The following is an 18,419-nucleotide window of genomic DNA, read 5'->3' on the forward strand; positions in this document are numbered from 1 at the left end:
CAGCAAGTGTGACTGCGCGCCGGGGTGGACGCCGCTTTGTTGCCTGAGGGGGGTGGCAGTGGAAGTTAAGGGAGTCGGGGACCAACGCTTCTCCGGACCCGCAGTCGCGGCCGTTGCAGTCACTTCACCGGGTGGCCTTTAGCGTAGGAGTCGCGTCGATAGCAGCCATGAGCGGCGGGGTGTACGGGGGAGGTGAGTGAGTGCGGCCGATGGAGAGAGCGCGCCTTTTTAGCGCGTGCGATTTGTAACCGCCGCCCCCAGCCCTCCCCTCTCCTCCCCGGCGGCCCTTCCGGTCTCCCTGTCTCGGGACCCCGGCCTCCCCGCCCCATCTCCGCCCCGCGCTCTGCCCGCCCCTGGACCCCCCCCCCCCCCGCCCCGGCTCAGCGAGTGCCTCAGGCGCCCGGAGTCGCCGCCCCCTGCGGCTCCTGCCAGCTTCGGCCCGCGGAGGAGCCGGCTTTCGAGGGTGCGCGCCGCCTCGGGGCTAGGCGGGCAGCTCCTCGCGGGGGCCCGGCCCGACGAGCCGCGGCTGGGGTGACCGGCCCCGGGATTTCCTGTCTCACAGCCGGCTCTGTCGGCGTGTGTGCGCTCGCATGTTCTTAAACTTGGGAGGTCCTGGCAGTTCTCCGGCGTGGACGGAAGGTTTCCGCGGCGTCCCGGAGATGGCAGAGCGAGTCCTGAGGAGTGGAACTGATTGAAGGAGTGGCGGTCACTCAGGACGCAGCCTCCTCTGCGTCCGCGCCCCGAGCTCACTCTACCTCACACCTTTCAGTGACTCTTGCCTATTTATTGACTGTGGATGCTCCGGAGTTACCTGTGGGCGGGTCTGCTCCGGCTTAATTTAGGAACACATGTAATTGAAGGATGGTTACGGTTGGGTGGGCTGCGGTGTAGTGAACGATTACCACGGGCCTGGGGACTACACAGACCGGGGTTAGAATAATATCAGGCTCACCATTTAGTAAGCTCATTGGCCTTGGGCAAGTTACTTAACTTTTCCCAACTTCAGGCTCCTTTTTTGTGGAATGATGGTTCCTACCCATTGGGGTGGTTGTGAAGGTAAATGGGATAATGCTACACTTGCTGCTCAAAGTATGATCCAAGGATCGGCAGCATCAGCATCACCTGCAAGCTCGTTAGAAATGCAGACTCTTAAGCCCCACTCTAAATCTACTGAGTCAGAGCCTCCGGTTTTGCAAGATACCTAGATGAAGCACTGATGTGTATGATTCATGCTTTGTGCTGTGTTTGATGAGTTAGAGAAGAAAGAGGCAAACCCAAAGTGCTGCTTTTGTTATTGTTGCTTTCTGAAGCGGATGGCATTTTATAGGTAGGAGATGAAAATAAGGTTTTCAAAGGTTTTAGTAGTTTTGGAGTGACGTTTGAGTCCCCACTCAGGTGACACGCTGACCCTCACCCTCTCCTTCTCCATATATGCTTTTGGTTTTGACTTCTCAAATGTGAGAGTCAGTAGTTTTCCAGTTTTACTTTTGAGAAAGCCTAGTGGATCTTCATGATTTACTTCTTCCCCATCAGAAGATGTAATCCTGACAGAAAGACCTGATCTATGTACCTTTGCCTTATGGAGGCTGCTGACTCTTTTGACTTTCAGGTTCACTGATCCAAGAACCTAAAGGCTGTCCACTGAGTATTTCCTTACAAGGCATTGTTTAATGTGACTAACGTAGAAATGGATACTAATAATGCCAACAGTTAACGTTTATTGAGTGCATACTGTGTACCAAGAACTGTTCCAGAGGCTTTTCATGCATTGCATTTAATACATGCATTAGGTCAGTTAATCCACAACAACCACTGGAGGTGGTACTACTTATCCCCATATTATTAAAGAAGAAAATGAGGTGTAGAAGAGGTTAACCAGCCCAGAGTTACATAACTTTCTAGTAAGTGGGGAGCAGGAAAAGAAAAGGCATTTCAGTAAAACCCTTCCCCATAAAAAAAAAAATTAAAAATAAAAAGATTTTGGTTGTTTCTCCATAAGCCATTTTTCAAGTATGGAATCACAACATACTCATGTATGGTTTAGGTATTCAGAATAAACATCCTGTTTCTCATTTGCTTATGTAGAGGAATATATCTTAAAGCCTATTTCACATATAAAGTATATAAAACTCACAAAAATAAGTGTATGATTTTGTGTTTGAGCTACTACTGTATGGCCAGTATTTATAGTGGGTCACATTTTCCAAAGGGTTTACTGTGAAAGGGTTTCCAAATTCTGAGAATCAAGAGTCTTCTTCCAATTAAAATTCTACTATGTCCAGTTTACCACACTGATTAAGACAGGAAAATAACTGATTTGTTAGATTTTTCTTTTCACACAAAAAAATTTTGAGTGCTTGCTATGTGCAAAGTATAGCTTCTGCCTTCAAGAAACTCGCAGTCTTGTAAGTGAGTCAGTCAAATAAATAGACACCATATTTAATTTATTTTTAGTTGTACATTCCACCCCAGACACACACACACACACACACACACACACACACACACACACACACATTTAAAGCTGAAGTTGGAATATTATTGATGGCGTGGCAGAGCTTAATTGGCAGCATGTTTTTCTCCTAGTGGTGCGTGAACTAATGGTGCAGCTTATAGTTTATAGTGTCTTATATGGATGATAAATTCAGTGAAGTATGTTCAATAATGACAATATATAGAAGATACAAAGATAGCACAGACAAAAAAGTTATTAACTCAATGTGGAAGAGTCAAGGGACTTTACAAAGGAGGTTATGAGGATGATGAAAGAAGAATAGAGAGGGACAGCGTATGCAGAGTAGATGGTGTGTTTAGGAGACAACATAATCTTCAGTAATGGTAGTGTATGAGGTGGAAGGAGAGACTGCTGCCAGATTATGCTAGGTCTTGAATATCACCTGGGTAGAATAATTTGAATTTTATCTTGGGATGATGGAAAACCACTGAATGATTCTCCCTTTTCTTTTCATTGAAGGATTTATGTACCAAAATGTTCAGTTACAGTTTTGAAAGATAACAGTGCAGCAGTTTGAAAGGTGGATTGAGATGGTAAAGATGGAAGCACAGTACCTGTAGGGAGTTGTAATTCCTGGTTGAGATAAGAGCTTGACTCAAGGCAGTGGCAATGGTATTAAAGAAGAAGGGATTTGAGAAATATTTAGCAGAAATATTTGTCAGAACTTGATGAGGGATATGAAGGTGTTCAGGAAGATTTTTGCCTCTGATGACTGGAGCCACTACTAACTGTGATAAGCACAGCTGAGATTAGATTAGGCAGGACGGGGACAAGGAGACAGTGCTTCAGGTATGTTGAATTTGAGGTACTCATGGGACATCAGGTGAAAGCAGTGTACAGTAAGAAGTTTGAGATCTGGATCTGGATGAAGGTGAGGGCTTGAGAGAGATTTGAGATTGGAAGTACCACTGTTTAGGTAGAAATTGAGGCTGTAAGAGTGGAGCAGGTTACCTAAGAAAGGGTAAGTTAGAGGAGGGGACTGCTAACATGGAGTCCTTGGCCTCCCTAAGGAGTCCAGGGATATAACTAACTGAATTTTTTTTTTTTTTTTGCGGTACACGGGCCTCTCACTGTTGTGGCCTCTCCCATTGTGGAGCACAGGCTCCAGACGCGCAGGCTCAGCGGCCATGGCTCACGGGCCCAGCTGCTCCGCGGCATGTGGGATCCTCCCAGACGGGGGCATGAACCCGTGTCCCCTGCATCGGCAGGCGGACTCTCAACCACTGCGCCACCAGGGAAGCCCTAACTAACTGAATTTTATTCTAATTAGTTTCTTTTATAGTCTATTTGAAAACATTCTAAGAAGACATTCATAAGTGTCCTAAGCTGTCTGTATTAGTTTTCTAGGGCTACCATAACAAAGTACCACAGACTGGGTGACTTAAACAACAAAAATTAATTTTTTCACAGTTCTGGAGGCTAGAAGTCTGAGATGAGGTATTGACAGGGTTGTTTTCTTTGGAGGCCTTTCTGCTTGGCTTTCAATGGCCGTCTTCTCCCTGTGTCTTCACATGGTCTTCCCTCTGTACATATCTGTGTCCAAATTTCTTCTTCGTGTAAGGATATCAGTCATTGGATTAGGGCCCACCCTAATGATTTCATTTTAATTTAATCATCTCTTTAAAGACCTTATCTTCAAACACAGTCACATTCTAAGTTACTCGGGGTTAAGACTTCAGCATATGAATTTCAGCCTTGAACATTGTCAAAGGGGTCCATGGAACGGAAAAGGTTAAAAGCCCTGGTGCAAGGCAAAAGTTTGATCCTTGAGAACAGGAGTAGAAAATTTTGGTTAACCAAGCAATTAATTCATTTAGTTAGGATATTTCTTTACCCAACATTCTGGTAATCAAAGTGTTAGAGTTTACCAGTTCATGTCATTGGTATACAATACTTACTGTTTGTACCTTAGTTTACATGCTGTGGTGAAAACAAATGCAGTGTTCTGCTTTAAGGACCTTTTCTTTCAGACAAAATAATTTGGATCAGAGATTGTATAGAGAAAAGTTGATTACTTTGGGAAATGTAACAAATACAGAAACTTCCTTTCAAACATAGGTGGCTCTTCATTTTATTTCAATAAAAATGAGATCACTATTCTGTAAGGACACCATCTCTCAACTGTGATAATTGTAGTGTAATAATTGATCTTTATTTTTTAAATTATTTTTTTAGTTTTTGAAATACTTTAAACATTAAAAAGTAAAGTATATGTAAGTTTATATATGATACTTCTGTACTCACTACTGAGATTAAATAAATGTAATGTTTTGTCAAATTTGCCTCAGATATTTTAGGAAATAAAATTGATATTGTTGAAATCAACAATATAGATAAAATCTATATTGTTGATATAGATTCCTCTTCTCTGCCTCCTTAGAGGTTACCAGAAACCTGAAGTTGGTATGTAATATTCCCCAACCCTATGCATATTTTTATACTTTTATTAAGTGAGTGAATCCATAACGAATTAAGTAGTATTAAAATATGTGTGCATAGTAACTAGCTTTTTAAACTAATTCTTTTGAGATTTATCCATGTTAATACATGTAGATGTAGACCATTCATTTTTTTTTCTGTTTTTTTTTTTTTTTTACGGTACGTGGCCTTTCACTGTTGTGGCCTCTCCCGCTGCGGAGCACAGGCTCTGGACGTGCAGGCTTAGCGGCCATGGCTCACAGGCCCAGCCGCTCCGTGGCATGTGGGATCCTCCCGGACTGGGGCACGAACCCGCGTCCCCTGCATCGGCAGGCGGACTCCCAACCACTGCGCCACCAGGGAAGCCCTAGACCATTCATTTTTAACTGCTATGTAGTATTTCACTCTATGAATAAACTGTAGTTTATTTTCCTACTGAGAGACCATTTAATCTTCCTACCTTTTCCTGTGGCACGCAGTGTGATGATAATAATTATAATGGCAGCTACCACTTATTGTGCTTATTATGTACCAGGTACTGTTCTAAGTGCTTCCATACTTCTAGCATCCTGCAAGATAGGGACTATTATGCACATTTTACATATGAGGAAAGTGAGGCAGAGAGGTTAGTAAATCACCTGAGGTCACATAGCCAGTGAACGTTCTCTTACATGTCTCCTTGTGATATACGTGAGAGAGTTTCTCTAGAGAAGACGTAAGTGTAATTTCTATGTATGCACATTTTCAACTTTAGTAGATATGACTAAATTGCCCATAGTGGTTGTATCAGTTTACAACTTTTTTTTTTTTTTTGCGGCGCGTGAGCTTCTCTCTAGTTGTGGTGTGCGGGTTCCAGAGCGCAGGTTCCAGGGCTCTGTAGTTTGCGGCACGCAGGCTCTCTAGTTGAGGCGCATGGGCTCAGTAGTTGTGACGCGTGGGCTTAGTTGCCCCGCGGCATGTGGGATCTTAGTTCCCTGATCAAGGATTGAACCTGCATCCCCTGCATTGGAAGGCGGATTCTTTACCACTGGACCACCAGGGAAGTCCCAGTTTACAACTTTACTAGCAAATGTGTAAGAGCTCCTCTTTTTCTACATCTTTGACAATACTTGGTCTTACCAGCCTTACTAATTTTTGTCAATTTAATTGAGCTAAGTAGTATTTCTTTATTATTTTTAATGACTGAGTGAAAAAATCCTTTGAAAAATCAGTGCCTAGAAAACCCAAGTGCTTTGTTTTAGGAGGCGTGCTGTTTTGGGTGAAGTATTTTTAAAGTGTAATTAGAGGCTTTTCTCTGAATTTGAATATGAAGAAAAATACTAGCTTTCTCTCTCAGTATTAAACTTTTATCTCCTACAAATCTGGAAATGTGCAAACTTTAATGATACCTTCATTTTAATGATTTTTACCTGGCCTATATTATTATACCTTAAATTCTTATTCTTTAGGTTCCTTATTTTTCTTGGGGTTTTGCTAAGTTTCTTCCCTAATTGCATGAAATATCATGTTGATTAACGTATGAAAAAAATGGTATGCCTTAGTGTACTGGATAGCTTTCCTTTGCCCCTCCAGATCCACTTTCCACCCATTTCCACCCTCTCTGTGCCCTTAAAGACTGACCCTTGTAGACTGCATCAGTGGACTCTCTTGGCCTCTGGTTTGGCCAATGGTAGGGTAACCATACTTGCTGCTTTGTGTCTCTTGTCCTGGTATAATTATTAATAGGGGCTCCTATCACATTCAGTAGTGGCTCAGTTAGGGTGAGAAATTATAAGATCACCCTAGCCAGTGGTGAGAGAGGTTGGCAAATGTATTAGTCTGGTTCCTTTTCCTCAGGGTCAGCCAAGGCTGATTCCATCCCTCAACTGAAGATCACAGCTCCTGTCCGATGCCCTCCCAATACAGGTCTCTCTCCGGGTTCTGGTTTCTTCAATTCTAAGTGTGGCAACAGATTTGTTATTACTAGTCCTAGGGTACCATACTGCCCTTTCTGGTTTTCCTATATTTTGCCTGTATTTTTGTAAGTAGACCCTTTAATAAGTAAACTCTCCTTAAATTGCCTAATTTTAGTGTACCACCTCTTTCCTGATTGAACCTCTACTGATATACTGTGTATGACTTGTTATATTTTAATTAAGTGAATCTTCAAGGTGTATTTAAAACTTGGTTCAAGCTAGTAATAATATGAATATAAGCACATTAAGTACTCTTAATTTTCACATGATACTTGTAAGTCGTTAATGTTAATTATCTTTTCATCTTTTCAGATGAAGTTGGAGCCCTTGTTTTTGACATTGGATCCTATACTGTGAGAGCTGGGTATGCTGGTGAGGACTGTCCCAAGGTAAGTGGAATGGTAGAGTTAATTGGATATGCAAAAGCCATTCATGTAGAGTTAAATTCATGTGGAAATTCTGACTCAAATATGGTAAAAGACATTAGTTGGTGGAAATGACTTCTTGGTAAAAGCAGGTAAAATTTGTAAATAATGTTTTTGACTCTTACAGGTGGATTTCCCTACTGCTATTGGTATGGTGGTAGAAAGAGATGATGGAAGTACATTGATGGAAATAGATGGTGATAAAGGCAAACAAGGCGGTCCCACCTATTACATAGATACTAATGCCCTGCGTGTTCCGAGGGAGAATACAGAGGCCATTTCACCACTGAAAAATGGGATGGGTACGATGTTTTTTTCTATGGATTTGATTCGAAATGTAGAGTATGCATAGTATATTTTAGATATAAACCAATGGCTTCTTAAAAGTTGAACATCAGCTATTTTTTTTGTTGTTTTTATTCCATAAACTGATGTTCCAGGCACTGAGAATACAAAGATGCATAAAACGTGTTTCTTTTCCTCAAGAAACTCATAGGTAGAGGAGATAGATGTGTGTATATGTGTGTGTGTGTGTGTATATATATACACATGCACATATATATATATAGGATAAGTGCTATAATGTAACTATGTTTGATAAGCAGTGGGATTAGAGACGGGGGGTATATAACTCTATCATTGGGGGTCAGAGATGGTTTTCACAAAGGAGGTAACTTTTGTACTGAATCTTGATCACTGAATAAGAATTAGCCTGACTGACAAGGCTGGGTAAATTAGAGCAACCAGCATGTGTGAAGAGATGGTGTTGTGGAAGAAACTTCCATGTTTAGAAGTGTCATCAATTAAGTATGGCTGTAACAGTAGGTACATTATGGCCAATTGCAGGAAAGGTAGGCAGAGAGCAATCATAAAAGGGCTTGTAATGCCAGGAGTATATTAAGCTGGTAACTGAAAGGTAACTCCAAAGGAATTTAAACAGCATTTTATATATAAATGCTCATATGTGCCAGCTGGAAAGATTAGTCTAACAGTCCTGTGTAGGCTGGATTGGAGGGAGATACTAGATATAGGAAGATCAGTTAGGGAGGTGAGTCCAAATGAGAAATGAAGAGGGTTAAAATTTTAATACTGATGGCAGAGATCCTGAGGTGGCTGTCAGAGATATCCAAGACAAATGGTACTAAGTGTTTAAAGAGTTGAGAAAGTTTCCTAGATTTTTGATTGGAGTCACTGAATGGGGGGTACCATGCATTGAGGTAGGAATAGCAGGGGAAGGAGCAAGTTTTATGGTCTTAAAAAGCAAGTGTAAGACCCAAGATCACTCTCAGTTCCAGTTATTCACTAGAAGGACTCACAGGACTCAGCATGTCAGTGTACTCACAGTTAAGGTTTATTATGCTGAAAGAATACAAAGCAGAACTGACAGAAAAAAGGGGCATGTAGAGAAGTCCAGAGGAAACCAGTGCAAGCTTCCAAGAGCTTACAGTGAAGTCATAAAGGATGCGCTTAATCCCTCCAGTAACCAGGAACATGTGTGTGTGGTCTACTAGTAGAGCTCATTAAAGACTCAGTACCCTACTTCACACTCACAGGATGGCTATATTATGAAGACAGACAATAGCAAGTGTGATGAGGATATAGAGAAACTGAAACCTTCATATCTGTTTCTGGGAGAGAACAAAAAATGGTTCAGCAGCTTTGGAAAAATTTGACAGTTTATTAACAGGTTAAACATAAATTCACCATGTAATCCAAACAGTTCCACTTCTAGGTATCAACAAAAGAGAACTGAAAACATATGTCCATACAAATACATATATGCAAACGTTCAGAGCAGCATTATCCGTATTAGCCGAAAAGTGGAAATAGCCCAAGGTGCATCATTGGATGAATGGGTATACAAAATGTGGTATACCCATAAAATGAAGTACTATTTGGCAATAAAAAGAACAAAATACTAATATAAGCTAAAATATGGAAGAACCCCAAAAGCCTTATGCCAAATAGAGGAAATCAGATGCAAAACTCCACATAATGTATGATTACTCTAATATGGAATGATCAGAGAAAGCTAATCTATACAGACAGAAAGTAAAGTAGTCGTTGCTTGGGGCTGTGGATGGAATGGGAAGTGACTGCAAAAGGGCATAAATTTTCTTTTTGGGATGATGGAAATATTCTAAAATTAAATTGTAATAATATTCACACAACTTTGTAGATTTACAAAAGAAAATCATTTAATTGTACACTTAAAATGGATCCATGTTATGGAAAATTATACCTCTAGAGAGCTGTTAAAAAAAAACTGGAAGGACATTTTTTGTTGCAAATATTTTATTTCTTATATTATCTTGATACTTGGAATAAATGACTGTCTTTTGGATACAGAAAAAAGAAGAACTCAGTACCCATGGTTTTTATTAGGGGCTGGTCATGTAGGTACTCTGTGCCTAACATGTTCCAAAACCCCAGACTCCCAGAAGGAAAGGTATTCCACATAAACCACACTGTATAAACAGTTGAGGCACAGTGAGCTATTCGTATTTGGGGAAAGTTTTATATCAGTGTAGGGAACTGTTTACCAAACAAGTTCCTAGATGCCAGCCAAGGGTCAGCCTTGCAAGCAGGCCTTTCTCAGGTCTGCTAAGTTAGCTCTTTCTGCACAGCAAGTAGATGAGCTTATTAGTTCAAAGTGTTAGAATATAGGTGCTGATCTAATAAGCAGGTGAGAGAGATTTTAAGACATGGAGTTGATTTTTTTTTTTTTTTACCAGAAAGAGTTTGGGATATGAGAAGAGGATTGAGGATAGGATTCCTTATGAAAATTTATTTCCATGTATGTAACCAATAGAGGTGCCTGTGAAGGAGAATGAGAAGGAACAGTTAGGGAAGTAGGAGAAAATTCAGGAGAAGGCCAAGAAAAGAAAAAGTTCTAGAAGTAAAGAAGTCCAGTGATTCTCATTGTTCTCAGCTGTGGCACTGAGCTTTACGCTAAGAAGGGGAAAGAGAAGTTAAAGCTACAGAGGAGGTCCATTGATCAAAAAAACCCCATCCTGAGAGGCCTATAGAAGTATGTTTACAAGGAATGACATTGCTTTGTTGGACTGCGGCAGAAAAAGTTTGTAAACTCTTGAGTCAGTAGTGTCAGATAGTAATTTAGAGAGGTCAGATGAGATTACAAATGTATCCACTGGATTTGCCTGTTAGAAGCTCATCAGTAACTTATGCGAGCAGTTTCAGTGGGATGTTTAGGTGGAAGGCAAATTGAAGACATACTATTCTCTAATTTTTTTTTAAGTCTTTACATCTTTTTTCATATAGATTGTAAGCTTTTTAAATGTCAGCTCTAGATCATACAGTTCTTCTGTGTTTTCTCCTACCATTTGAATTGCGTTTTGGGCCTTTAATAAGTACTTACTGAATAATATTTATTTGGTATTTTACGTCTATTTGATACATTAATTACACCTGGGACAGGTCTAGGGGTTGTAACTGTTGGGGCTGGAGAAACCGTATCTAGAAGACAAAGATGATGTCTATATGAAGTGCTGTGTTATGAGGCAGAGCTGTAAAATAAGTAGGTTCTGTATATTACAGTGTCAATATTAGTGCTAAACCATTAGACACAGTCTCTCAAAAGATGCTGTATTAATCTTCGATTAAGCATTATTTTCAAGGTATTAATCTTATATTTTAGTTGAAGATTGGGATAGTTTCCAGGCTATTTTGGATCATACCTACAAAATGCATGTCAAATCAGAAGCCAGCCTGCATCCTGTTCTCATGTCAGAAGCACCGGTGAGACAAACTTTTTCGAGTTTCTCTAGGTTGTTTATTTACTCATTTGAAGAGTGTTTCCTTTTTCTTTAAGAGACATAGAAATTCATATTTTGAATTTTGAAGATTAGGGAAAGGGAGATTCATTTATAAATACTCTTACAACTTTTATTTTTATTATTTCAATAATTAAAATACTCAAAGAACAATAATTAAAGCACCCTAGTGGGTTCTGGTGGTTATTTATCTGTTTTTTCCGGGAATTTAACATTTGATTTCCTTGGGCTGCTTCCCATTTTGGTCAGTTGTCCCTTATCCCTCAAGGGCAGTGTATATCTGCTTTTATACTCAACCTTAAGAGTGACTAGATTCACTCTTTTTTTTTAAATATAAATTTATTTATTTGGCTGCATTGGGTTTTCGTTGCTGCATGCGGGCTTTCTCTAGTTGCGGCAAGTGGGGGCTACTCTGTTGAGGTGCGCAGGCTTCTCATTGCAGTGGCTTCTCTTGTTGCGGAGCACGGGCTCTAGGTTGCGCGGGCTTCAGTAGTTGTGGCACGTGGGCTCAGTAGTTGTGGCTCACGGGCTCTAGAGTGCAGGCTCAGTAGTCATGGCTCACGGGCTTAGTTGCTCTGCGGCATGTGGGATCTTCCCAGACCCAGCGTTCTAACCCGTGTTCCCTGCATTGGCAGGCGGGTTCTTAACCACTGTGCCACCAGCGAAGTCCCTAGATTCACTCTTAAGATTTAATAATACTTCATGTTTATAAGAATCCTGATATCCCTATACTTTGAAAAGTCTGTAATTTCTAGAATTCATAGCAGCAGACAATTTTACTTATTAAATAATAAAATTTATATTTAAAGTCAATGTTGAACTAGGGCTGGAAATTGCTAGACCAGAGTCTCTTGTGAAATACATTTGGTACAGAGTCAAAAGGGCCCAGAAGACTAGATAATGATTATAAATTATCAATATTTTGTTATTGTTTTCTAAACTCTAGTTTCTTTTGAGTACCATCTACAAGTGGGAGAATTTGGTGGTTTAAAATGCATATTTAAGATTTTGATGACTAGATTCACTCTTTTTTTTTGACTATTACCAAAGTTTATTTAACAAAAAAGTTCAGTAAGAAAATGTACACGACCCAGTTTTCATCGCAGTAAAATGTGGAGAGGGGACATGTGGAAGCAGTTGATTTCTCTGTTGAAGACAGCTATTGTTCATAACTCGTTCCAAGGCTTCTAACATGATGGTACTATTTCCTCGTATTACCACCATTCCAGTATTGTTCTGTTGCCCACTAGTTGCTATCTCCACACATTCATCTATCGTAAGATTCATAAAGAGATCAAATCCCCTTAATATTCCTTGGACATGTCTGCCACCATTTAATTTCAATGATAACTTCTTGTCCATAAATTTCTTCAACTCGGGAGGGTGAGCTTTGCTCATGATGTCTACTCCACGAGCTCAAAGATGCCTCCAAACGGAATTCGAATTGTCCCTCACGCTTAGATTCACTCTTAAGATTTAAAAAAAAAAAGATTTAATAATACTTCGTTTATAAGAATCCAGATTTCCATATACTTTGAAAAGTGTAATTTCTAGAATTCATAGCAGCAAACAATTTTATGTATTAAATAATAAACTTTCTATTTATTAAATTTATTACAAATACATAGAAATAAATGTTGTAAAGATATTATGAAGAAGATTTTCCATGGTATTTTACTCTATTATTAATGTTTTACATCTTTGTTAATGTAGTGCTGAAATGAATTTTGAGATAAATCAACACTTTAGTTTTTAAACAATAAATAATTTGCATTTCTTTTTCCCTCTTTTCAAGTGGAATACCAGAGCAAAGAGAGAGAAACTGACAGAGTTAATGTTTGAACACTACAACATCCCTGCATTCTTCCTTTGCAAAACTGCCGTTTTGACAGCGTATCCTTGAAGGAGTAATACCCAACTTCTCTTTAGGAGTAACTGTGGTGCTGTTAAAGGTGATACCTTCAGCAGGAAGACAGGAGCCACTTCTTGCTTGTTCGGAAGTTGAGGCGTTTTTCTCCATTGCTTTTAGATATCTATCTTTTAGTATTCTTATTGGAACTGATGCATGTGAAAATGTGAGAGGGAGATAGGAAAGAAGCACTCAAATTCTTCTCATTAATTTAACAAAGTTTAACAAAAACAAAAATTTTTGTTTTTAGAAGGGGAATGTGACGACACGACAGTATCTAAGTCAGTTGACCTAGCTGAATTCAAAGATTGCCATTTCCTTCCTCTTCTCCAGTACCTTAGAAAAGTGGAAATTGGATGTAAATTCATTTAAGATTTAATCACCAAATATTTTTTACAAGCATATTAAGGGACAGACAAGGAAATATTATGTCCTGATCTCAAAGAATAATATTCTTGTTGAAAACTAAATAACAGATTTAAATAGTACTTCAAAATAGCATTGGCAAAAGTCATAAAGAAGTACATGATTAATTTGAATTTTTCAAATAGCAGTTGTAGTTCAGTGGAGTAATATTGTAGCCTGACAAGCCTTTGTAAAGAAAAGAGAATTTAGTTGCAGGATGTGGGGGAAGGGGACCTATATTTAGAGTTCAAGTTCCAGTGCTTATAAACTGATCTTGAATTAGGTACTTAAAATTTGAACTTCACTTTTTACTCATTTATCTGGTATACCTCCCTGGATTGCTGTAATAATCAAGCGAATTTTATATGTGTGAGAATCACTGTGGTAACTGTAATCTAACATTTGTCTGTCGTGGTGTGTCTTGGAGATGACTTTAGCACAAATGTGGAGGTGGAAAGTGTAAGCGTTCTTCACAGTGACTTAGTTTAGAGTTGAAGATTTATGTTCGGCTTCAGAACAAGTTGTAAAAATATGTTTAGATCAGACTGTAGAAGTCTTGCATGTTAGATTTTAAAAATGTGAACTTTAGACTCAAGAGAACCATTGCAGGTTTTGAGTAGAGGAAGGAGGGAGAGTATTAGCAGACTCATTGTGTGCATTATATCATTTAATTTTCATAATAATCCTGTCAGGAATCGGAGTCAAAGTAAGCAAACTGGTCCCAGTCCACAGCTTGAAAACGGCAATTCTGAATTTGAACATAAGATCTGTTTGGCTGCTTCCTTACAAGGAGTATGTAAACAGAATTGGTATTGTTTTATTTTTTAACTTTTTATTATAGAAAATTTCTTACACAAAATAAGATAGAATATTATATTGAACCTCCATGTGCCCATCACCCAGGGTCAACAACTTTCAACACAGAGCTAAGTGGTATTAGCTATAACCACAGGCACTCCCCCTCCCACCATGGTTTTGAAGTAAATCCCAGACATTAAGCATGTATCTGTACAAGATGTTACCATATGTCTCTTTTTTTTTAAAGATATAACCACAATTTATTTTCTTTTTTAAAAAACAGTTTAGTATATTTGAATCAGGACCCAAGCAACAGGGATCATGCATTGTATTTTGTTCGATATGTCTCTTAGGTCTCTTGTGGTCTGTAGATTGTACCCACCCTCCCCTTTATTTTCTCTTGTAATTTATTTGGTAAGGGAAGTAGATTGTCCTCTAGAATTCCTAACACTTCTGGCTTTTGCTGACTAGTGTTTTTTACTGTGTTCTTCTAGCCCAGAGGTTCTCAAACTTTTTATACCTAGAGCTTTTATTTATGTGGATCATATCTGGTAGTATTTGCCATATTAGAAATTAAGACAGAAACTTAAAAAAATTATATTTGCTTATTTTAAGTAAATTAATAAGCCCATTGTATGATAATATAAATAAAATATTTTAATAAAAAATAACTGTGTTTTCCAAAACCAAAAATATTAATGAGAAGGGTGGCTTCGTTTCACAATTTTTCAAATGTCTTTAACGTTGGACTTAATAGCAGAAGTTGGATTCTCATATCACATTCAGTCTGTTGTGTATCACACATGACATAGCCTCTGGAAAAAAAACTCTCTTGTACATTTATGAGAGAATGACAGTGAAAAGGGCAAATAACATCTTAGTATTATTCTAAAAATTGTTTTGACTTCCTAACCATGGCCTTGGGATTCCTTTACCCTTTTAAAAATTACTGAGGATGACGCAGAGCTTCTGTTTTTTGTAGGTTATAACTATCAATATTACTGTTTGAGAATTTAAAACTAAGACTCCTTTTAACATTTTCTTATTAATTTAATTAAAAATAACAAAAATACACACATTAACGTCGACAAAAATAACAGTTTTATGAAAAAGATAACTCTGTTTTCCAAAACAAAAATATTAGTAAGAAGAGTAGTATTGTTTTATCTGACTTAATTGATAGCTGGGCTCTTATCTGCCAGCCTCAGGCTCTGTCCTCTTGACACCTCAATTTGCGAGGCAGGCTTCAGCCTTCTCCTGTCAGAGCTGCATGCTGTTGGAGAATTCATTGATTTAAAAAGGTAGCAAAATCACAGAACTCATTGGTGCACCTCTGTTTTTCAAGAATGCATTGCCCTTCTGTTCTCTGCATTTTGTTGGTCCCCCTGCAGTCCTGCAGTTGAATAGTTCAGTTGTCAACCAGAGATTTGGGTAGATTTTATACTCAGATTTTGGGTTTTATCCCTTCTGTGGTTCTCTTTCTTCCAGAGTTTCTACCTTAAATGTCCAGCTTTTCTTCCACCCCTGAACTCCTTTCTGTGTTCACTCAAGGTGGTAAAGTTGCGATTTTTCATCACTGCTTTCCTGAACCATAGCCATGGAGCTGGGAAGCACTTTTAGGCGAGGAAGCTGCAAACTTGCAGTTTTTACCCCCTCTGGTTGCAGTTTCATGAAGATAAGTTTTGGCTGAGTTTTGACTACTTTTGAATACTTTCCAGTATCTTAAAATGGTCACTTAAAATAATTTGTCCAGGTTTTTATAATTGCCATCTTCAGGAGAGCTTACATACTTTTAGTCTGGTGTTACTGTATCACTTTGTACTAACAGAGATAAAATTAGTGTTTATGTATATAGATGACCAGAGATCAATGGAGTACCAGTAATAGCAAAGATAAATTACTAACCTATCGTTCTGGCCATTTATTCTCAGACCTCTTTCCTCTGATCGTTCCTGCCCATGCCTTAGTTCTCTGCCCTTAGCCCTTCATCCCTCTTGACATGTTCTTTCTGGTTTAACTATCTATTTCCTTGGCTTCAGATACCAGTTATACACTGACAAATTCCAAATCCATGTTTGTATCCCAGATCTTTCTTGTGAGCTCCAGGCCCACGTCCAGCTGTCTACTAGAACTTTTTTCTATTAGTTATCTGTTTAAGCACTTTAAACTCAATATATCCAAAATTCTTCTCTCCCATCAAATTTATTCTTTCTCCTTTGTGTAGTATCTTACTCCCAGTTGTCTAGACCAGAAATCTTTCTCATTAACCCTTCAGATTTTGTAGTTATCAAGACCTGTCTATTCTCCAGCCTCCCCTGGCCCCAAACCAAACCCTCAAATCCATTTATTTCTCTATCCACTGCCATTGCATTAGGTGCACCCCTTCCTCTTATCTTGCCCAGTCTTCACACTGCAGCTCTGATCATCTTTGTTAATTGCCAGTCTGCTGATTTAAGCCAGAATCATCTTCCACAGCCTTGCCTTTCTTCTCCTTTCAGGCCCCACTGAACTATGCTGCACTTCCCTGACCTCTTCACTATGCTCTCTTGCCTCCTCGCCTTCCCGCATGTTTCTCCTCTTCCCCATGTCCCCCTCCCCAGCTTACAATTGAATTTCCCAGGGACCGGTTATATTCCTATATACTCTCCCATGGCATCTCAAACTGTTCTTTTTATAGCTTTATTGATCTCTGCTGCACTTATCAGGATATCCTTCAGGGCAGAGACAGTTTTGGTTCACCTCTTCGTGTCTTCTCTGCTTAAGGAGTGCTAGTGAGAGAATGACCTCCCTGCTGCCCTCCTTTATTGGGCACCAGACCTATCACTAGGCACATAATAGATGCTCAGTAAATATTTGATGATCCAGTGAATGGCTCTACTCCTAAATGTTGGTTTATGATGGTCACGTGATGTAGGCCTCCTGCAGCACAGAGCTGTGGAAAATGGGATAAGTGGAGTCTGCTGATATTCACTGGCTGTTGAATCTGCCTGGAATAGCTCTTCCTATTGAGTTGGGGGAGATGATGATAACAGCCACTCACCTGCCAAACTGCTGAAATGGTTCTTTAATCCTATGTGAGAATGGTTTTAGTTCTTATCTCAAATGTCACAGCCTCCCACTGTTCTTACCAAGTTTCTATAGATTTTGTTAAATGCTTCTCAGTTTGTTGTAAGCCCTTTGATCTGTGCCAGGGACTTTGAATAATTGTGCTAATTTGGACCAGTTTAACAGATGTCTCTCTGGGATAAAGGTTTCTCTGACTTCCTCACACCACCATTCTGGAAGTCCTGCCTGTTCTCATTTGTTTTGAAACCAGAGTTATTATTTGATGCCAACTTTCATCCCCGTATTTATTTTATTATTTTATTTATTTTTTAATTTTTTTTGCGGTACGCGGGCCTCTCACTGTTGTGGCCTCTCGCGTTGCGGAGCACAGGCTCCAGACACGCAGGCTCAGCGGCCATGGCTCACGGGCCCAGCCGCTCCACAGCATGTGGGATCCTCCTGGACCAGGGCACGAACCCGTGTCCCCTGCATCGGCAGGTGGACTCTCAACCACTGAGCCACCAGGGAAGCCCTATTTTATTTTTTTTTAACGCATTTTAAGCCACAACGCACATGTTTTAAAAATGCCTTAATAAAACCTTCCCTTTACAATAAACATTATTTTAGGAACCTTGATACTTTCTTTTCCTTAATGCTTTAAACTAGATTTGCTAATGGTCGTTCTACTGGGCTTATCTTGGACAGTGGAGCCACTCATACCACTGCAATTCCAGTTCACGATGGCTATGTCCTTCAGCAAGGTAACTGTATTTAACCAGGGTGCACAGAGGACACAGATCATGAAATAAAGCAATGACTTGGACTATCAAAGTATATCAGTTTCCCAGTCATGTCTTTAAGTGTTTTTTTTTTAATCTTTAGTATATAGTGTATATTTAAAACTGATGCATGGCTTCATTCATGCCTGGAGGGATAGTTCCATTAATTCTGCTTGAAAACAATTAATCATGTATAAATACACAGAGGAAATTTGTCCCAGGGAGTTTGGATGGAATGCTTTCTTAGCCTTGTTTAATCTGTTTCATAGGCATTGTAAAATCCCCTCTTGCTGGAGACTTTATTACTATGCAGTGCAGAGAACTCTTCCAAGAAATGAATATAGAACTGATTCCTCCATATATGATTGCATCAAAA

At 39.4% G+C, this 18,419-nt stretch overlaps 1 protein-coding gene and 1 pseudogene across 3 annotated transcripts in view; one reads left to right on the plus strand and one right to left on the minus strand.

Moving 5' to 3' along the window:
* Window positions 1–18,419, plus strand: part of ACTL6A (actin like 6A) — a 27,568-nt gene continuing 9,149 nt past the window's right edge. The window contains exons 1-7 of one of the 3 annotated variants that reach the window (XM_067738116.1): window positions 1–192; window positions 7,201–7,277; window positions 7,441–7,615; window positions 10,972–11,072; window positions 12,903–13,000; window positions 17,931–18,025; window positions 18,313–18,419. In XM_067738116.1, coding sequence (XP_067594217.1) covers window positions 168–192; window positions 7,201–7,277; window positions 7,441–7,615; window positions 10,972–11,072; window positions 12,903–13,000; window positions 17,931–18,025; window positions 18,313–18,419 — 678 coding nt within the window. In that variant the 5' untranslated portion in view covers window positions 1–167. Of the gene's footprint in view, window positions 193–394; window positions 464–551; window positions 706–7,200; window positions 7,278–7,440; window positions 7,616–10,971; window positions 11,073–12,902; window positions 13,001–17,930; window positions 18,026–18,312 lie in introns of those variants that run through there. The other 2 variants (XM_067738117.1, XM_067738118.1) reach the window with 2 other exon arrangements.
* On the minus strand, window positions 12,135–12,580 carry LOC137224936 (small nuclear ribonucleoprotein G pseudogene; annotated as a pseudogene).

The sequence above is a fragment of the Pseudorca crassidens genome, chromosome 5 (assembly GCF_039906515.1).
Source record: "Pseudorca crassidens isolate mPseCra1 chromosome 5, mPseCra1.hap1, whole genome shotgun sequence".
NCBI classification, from domain to species: domain Eukaryota; kingdom Metazoa; phylum Chordata; class Mammalia; order Artiodactyla; family Delphinidae; genus Pseudorca; species Pseudorca crassidens.